At 37.3% G+C, this 6,131-nt stretch overlaps 1 protein-coding gene across 1 annotated transcript; it reads right to left on the reverse strand.

Moving 5' to 3' along the window:
- Window positions 1–1,617: 1,617 nt before the first annotated feature.
- On the reverse strand, window positions 1,618–3,776 carry LOC118892623 (60S acidic ribosomal protein P1-like). The gene is made up of 2 exons (XM_036847361.1): window positions 3,741–3,776; window positions 1,618–1,920 (listed from the first exon to the last, which is right to left on the reverse strand). Exons 1-2 carry the CDS (start codon window positions 3,774–3,776, stop codon window positions 1,618–1,620), a joined length of 339 nt encoding a protein of 112 aa, XP_036703256.1.
- Window positions 3,777–6,131: the final 2,355 nt, after the last annotated feature.

Genomic DNA, 6,131 nt, shown 5'->3' on the forward strand with positions numbered 1-6,131 from the left:
TCCAGTGCTGTTTTTCCTTTCTCACATATTATCTAAACATTTAAACGTTTCTTACTGTGTAGTTGACGCTTTTTAAGTGTTTCCAAACAGTAGCTTAGTCATAATATACAAAATCACTCCTTAGCAAACTCCATAGTACTTTCATTATGTTTTGTGGAAGTAAATTTCTAGGCCCAGTTTGGAGCTGCCACATCAAAACATAAACCAAAATTGAGATAACTTTCCTGTTCCTGTAAATGCGCTACTTGACTGGAAATGCAGTACAGCCAGCCAGCCAATCTCTAACTGCCAAGAATCTATAGTGATTACTTTGTTCCATATAAGGTCAGATATGCAACCCCCGCCAATGAACTGAACACGCATACTCTTTCCTTATTCCCTGGATGCCTTCCTCTACAAAAGCTTGCAGCCCTGTTCCTTGGTTTGCAGTTCTCTGGACTCTTGAGACTAGAGACCTCCTGCTTCATGATGTATGAAATAAATTTGCTTAGATCAGCTAAGCTGTTCTCTTTGATTATTTTAACACATTTAGTCAACTGAGGTGTACACGTTTAGATTAAATGTCAGACATACATGCTAGCAAGGGACAAAGACTGGCCACTATTCAAATCAGGCCTTTCTTGCTGAGGGACCTAGTGGTTTTTTTTTTAAGGTATAATTGATTTACAATATTACATTAGTTTCAGGTGTACAGCATTGTAATTTAGTATTTTTATAGATTATATTCCATTAAAACTTATTACAAGATAATGTCTATAATTCCCTCTGCTATGTAATACATCCTTTTTGCTTATCTATTTTATACATAGTAGTTTGTATCTCTCAATTCCATACCCCTAAGTTGCCCCTCCCCCCTCTCCTCCCCCTCTGGTAACCACTAGTTTGTTTTCCACATTTGTGAGTCTGTTTCTGTTTTGCTATATACATTCATTTGTATTATTTTTTAGATTCCACACATAAGTGATATCATACAGTATATGTCTTTATCTGACTTATTTCACTAAGCATAATATTCTCTAGGTCCATCCATATTGCTGCAAATGGCAGAATTTCATCCTTTTTATGGCTGAGTAATATTCCATTATATATATATATATATATATATATATCACATCTTTTTTATCCATACGTCTGTTGATGGACGCTTGGGTTGCTTCCATACTTTAAATAGTGCTACTGTAACATTGGGGTGCATGTATCTTTTCAAATTAGTGTTTTCATCTTTTCTGGATATATACCCAGGAGTGGAATTGTTGGATCATATGGCAACTCTGTTTTTAATTTTTTGAGGAACCTCCATACTGTTTTCCATGATGGCTGCACCAATTTACATTCCCACCACCGGTGTACAAGGGTTCCCTTTTCTTTACATCCTATTTGTTATTTGTAGACTTTCTGACAATAGCCATTCTGACAGGTATGATGTGATATCTCATTTTGGTTTTGATTTGCATTTATCTAATAACTAGGGATACTGAGCATCTTTTCATGTGCCTGTTAGCCATCTGTATGTCTTTGGGAAAATGTCTGTTCAGGTCTTCTGCCCATTTTTTGATTGTGCTGTTTTTGTTGTTTTCTAAGAGTTCAGCTTTTTATTGAACATGTTACAAAAGAGGTTTAGTCAAAAAGACCAAAGCCCATGTCATCATCAGGCTCCTCACGTTCTTCTTTCTTTGCTTCCACTTTCTTCTCCTCAGCTGGGGCGGCAGTGGTGGAGGGGGCAGGTCCACTAGCCCCTACATTGCAGATGAGGCTCACCATGTTGACATGGGTCAGAGTCTGTGCAAACAAGCCTGGCCAGAAAGGTTCAACATTTACATCGGCTGCTTTAATGAGGGCATTGATCTTATCCTCCGTGATCGTCACCTCATTGTCATGCAGGATGAGGGCCGAGTAGGTGCAGGAGTAGGTGCAGGTAGGCTACAAGGCAGTGGAGGGCACAGTGTAAGTGAGTGCTAGGTGTGGTGCTGCCTGGCCTGATGCTAGTCGCTGGTCCCCAATGCGGACCTTAGCTTCCTATGAAGGGCTGAGACACCTTAGCGGTAGCTGAGGAAAGCGGACTGTTTCTTTGGGGGTTTTGCTTTTTTGTTTTTGGGGGGTTTTTTTAATTGAAGTATAGTTGATTTACAATGTTGTGTTAATTTCTGCTGAAATCACCAAAGGTCAAAAGTGATTCAGTTATACATATATATATTCTTTTTGATATTCTTTTCCATTATGGTTTATCATAGGATATTGAATATAGTTCCCTGTGCTATACAGTAGAACCTTGTTGTTTATCCATTCTATATATAATAGTTTGCATCTGCAAATCCCAAACACCCAATCTATCCCTCCTCCACACCCCCATCCCCCTTGGCAACCCCAAGTCTATTCTCTATGTCTGTGAATCTGTTTCTATTTCATAGGTAAGTCCATTTGTGTCATATTTTAGATTCCACATATGAGTGATATCATATGGTATTTGTATTTCTCTTTCTGACTTTCTTCACTTAGTATGATAATCTCTAGGTCCACCCATGTTGCTGCAAATGGCATTATTTCATTTTTTATGGCTGAGTAGTATTCCATTGTATATATGTACCACATCTTCTTTATCCGTTCATCTGTCGATGGATATGTTATGTAGGTTATTTCCATGTCATGGCTATTGTAAATAGTGCTTCTATGAACATTGGAGTATGTGTGTCATTTCAAATTAGAGTTTTCTCTTTATATATGCCCAGGAGTGGGATTGCTGAATCATATGGTAGCTCTCTTTTTACTTTTTTAAGGAACCTCCATACTATTTTCCATAGTGGCTGCACCAACTTACATTTCCACCAACAGTGTAGGCGGGTTCCCTTTTCTCCACACCCTCTCCATCATTTGTTATTGTAGACTTTTTAATGATGACCATTCTGACTGGTGTGAGGTGGTACCTCATTCTAGTTTTGATTTGCATTCTCTAATAATTACTGATGTTGAGCATCTTTTCATGTGCCTTTGGCCACCTGTATGTCTTCTTTGGAGAAATGTCTATTTAGTTCCTCTGCCCATTTTTTGATTGGGTTGCTTGGGTTTTTTTGATACTGAGTTGTGTGAGCTGTTAATATATTTGGAATATTAACCTCTTGTTGGTCATATCATTTGCAAATATTTTCTTCCATTCAGTAGGTTGCCTTTTCGTTTTGTTGGTGGTTTCCTTTCCTGTGCAAAAGCTTTTAAGTTTAATTAGGTCCCATTTGTTTATTTTTGTTTTTATTTTGCCTTGGGAGACAAATCCAAAAAAATATATATCTACAATTTATGTCAGAGAGTGTTCTGCCTATGTTCTCTTCTAGGAGTTTCATGGTTTCAGATCTTAAATGTAGGTCTTTAATCGATTTTGTGTTTATTTTTGTATATGGTGTGAGGAAATGTTCTAATCTCATTGTTTTACATGTAGCTGTCCAGTGCTGAGGGACCTAGTCTTAATGTCAACTTTTGACGATCCCTCTTCTACCCGCCACTCTAGAGTCAAAACTTATGTAATTAAGCACAAAATTAATCAAGGCACTCTATGGTCTGGATATAGTAGCATGAAACAAGTTCATACAATTCTGGTGCTTTTAGGTTTGTGGGGAAAGAAATACTGTTAACAAACAATAAAATTTGGTTTATAAATCAGAAGTAAGATATTAAAAGATTCAGCATCCCCACATACAATATTCATTTTTAATATTTTGCCTCATCTCTTTTCCTATTTGAAAGTAACATACTCTGACTCCCATATAACGTTTGACATTTGGCAACATCTTGTGAGGGTCTGTGTATATTTAAGGGTGAGGAAGAACCTGGTTTGCTCAGAAGCTTCTGTGGATGCTGGGATTTTGTCATTGCATTGTCTATCTGCATGATACAGTTGGGGTTATCAGTAATTACAACTTGTTTAGATATTTTTGGTTAGGAGTAGAAAGTAAAAGGAGATAATAGCTTTTGCTACTTAAAAGAAGGAATTAGAGGTTGCATTTGTGGGACTTCACTGGTGGCGCAGTGGTTAAGACTCCGTGCTCCCAATGCAGGGGGTCGGGGTTTGATCCCTGGTCAGAGAACTAGATCCCACATGCATGCCACAACTAAGAGTTTGCATACCACAACTAAGGAACTGGCAAGCCAAAACTAGGGAGCCCACCTGCTGCAACTAAGACCTGATGCAACCTAACTAATTAATTAATTAATTTTTAAAAATAAGAAGTTGCATTTGGAAGAGATTTATTGTTAAAACCAGTGATATTTTCTTTCTCCCATTTCAAGCCCTGGGCAAAAACCTTATGAAAACATGTGGATGGACTGTTATGGCCCCATTGAACACCTGACTCTGTTGCAATGTCATTAAAATGAATTTTTGGAGCCAGTTCAATTTGTCTTTAGCTTTATAGACATGGCCTTATTTGTACCTATTGCTCTCCCTTTCATGGAAGCATAATAAAGGAAAGAAAAAAACAGCATCCAATCAATCAGTCAATCAGAAATAAGAGCTTTGAAGGAAAGTTCACAATGAATATAAGATAACAGGGGAACCAGAGGTGTGTTGTGTATTTCCTCTCTGGAGGGTAGAGGCCTCCATGATTAAGGATGTCATCAGGAATTATTTATGTTTCCACCGTCTAATACAAATTAAATTAACACTGTTTCAGGAATTGCTCAGGTATGAATATAAATAGTAGGTGTGATACAGACACCATCCAGCATTTGTGAGGGCAACAGTAATGATTCCTATTAAAATAAAGGTATATCCACACACATTAAGATGAGTAATATAAGAAAACACTAAAACAGAAAATAAGAAGTGTTGGAAAGAATGTGGAGAAATTAGAACCCTTGTGCACTGTTGGTAGGAATATAAAAATGGTACAATCAGTATGGAAAAAGATACATAGTTCCTCAAAAAATTAAAAACAGAATCATCATATAATCTAGCAATTTCACTTCTGGGTATATACCCAAAACAGTTGAAAGCAGAATCTCTAAGATATACTTGTAAACCTATCTTCTTAGCATCATTTATTCACACTAGGCAAATGGTGGAAGCAACCCAAATGTACATAGACTGATGAATGGATGATCAAAGGTAGTATATACATACAATGGGATATTATTCAACCTTAAAAAATAAGGAAATTCCAACATATGCTACAACATGGATAAAGCTTGAGGACATTATTTTAAGTGAAGTAAGCCATTCATATGAAGACAAATACTACCACTTATATGAGGTACCTAGAGAAGTCAAATGCATATAGATTGAGAGTAGAATGGTGTTTTGCAGGGGAGCTAGCAGAATGGAGGGGGTAGTTTTTACTGGACATAGAATTTCAATCTTGGAAGATGAAAAGAGTTCTGGAGATCGGTAGTGATAGTCGTACAACAGTACAAATGTAAATGCCAATAAACTATACACTTGAAAATGGTTAAGATGGTAAATTTTATGTTATGTGTATTTTACCACAATAATAAAGCATGGGGGAAAAGCCGCAGGACCGCACAGACCCCATTGGACCCTAAAATGCCACAAAGCCCTAAGTCTCTTTCCTCCTTGTTTACAGCACTAAGTCTGTCCATTTTCCTGTGTTCATAAAGGACCTTTTCCAAAGCAGTGCCTTTGACTCCAAGGCTGTCTCTAGACTTGGTCCCCAGGCTTGGCTCACCTACCTCCTCACCTCTTCTCTCCAGACCTTGCAACCCCACTCAGTGACCTAAGCCTCAGGGGCTATGTGAAGCCTGTCCTATTGTTTGTTTAGGAAAAATTTATTTTAAAAAGTAAAATACTACATTCAACATATTAAACCTAATGGAAAAGAAATCAATGAAGAAGCAAAGTTGGGACTGAAAAAGTCATGAGAACTGTTGGGGAAAAAAAAGGTAAAATGCAGGTGTAATTGGAATTATATCTATAATACTCATATAATGGGTAAGATAATCCAATCAAGAGTCAGAAATTATCACCGTATGTTTAAGACACACACAAAAAAAGAGGCAACTATATGCTCTCCATAGGAAATGCTTTTAAATTCAAAGATGCCAAAAGATTGAAAGTAAAAGGATCAGGAAAAGATATATATGTAAATACACCCACCAGAAAGCTGGAGAGACTCTCCTAATACCAGGAG

The sequence above is a fragment of the Balaenoptera musculus genome, chromosome 3 (genome assembly GCF_009873245.2).
Source record: "Balaenoptera musculus isolate JJ_BM4_2016_0621 chromosome 3, mBalMus1.pri.v3, whole genome shotgun sequence".
NCBI lineage: Eukaryota > Metazoa > Chordata > Mammalia > Artiodactyla > Balaenopteridae > Balaenoptera > Balaenoptera musculus.

What these genes read in the sequence shown, in the direction of transcription:
- LOC118892623 (XM_036847361.1), bottom strand. Translation starts at nt 3,776, where the DNA reads ATGTTGCCAAATGTCAAACGTTATATGGGAGTCAGA. An exon ending in AACGTTATATGGGAGTCAGA is followed by an intron (nt 1,921 to 3,740) that starts GTATGTTACTTT and finishes ACTGCCTTGTAG; the next exon opens with CCTACCTGCACCTACTCCTG.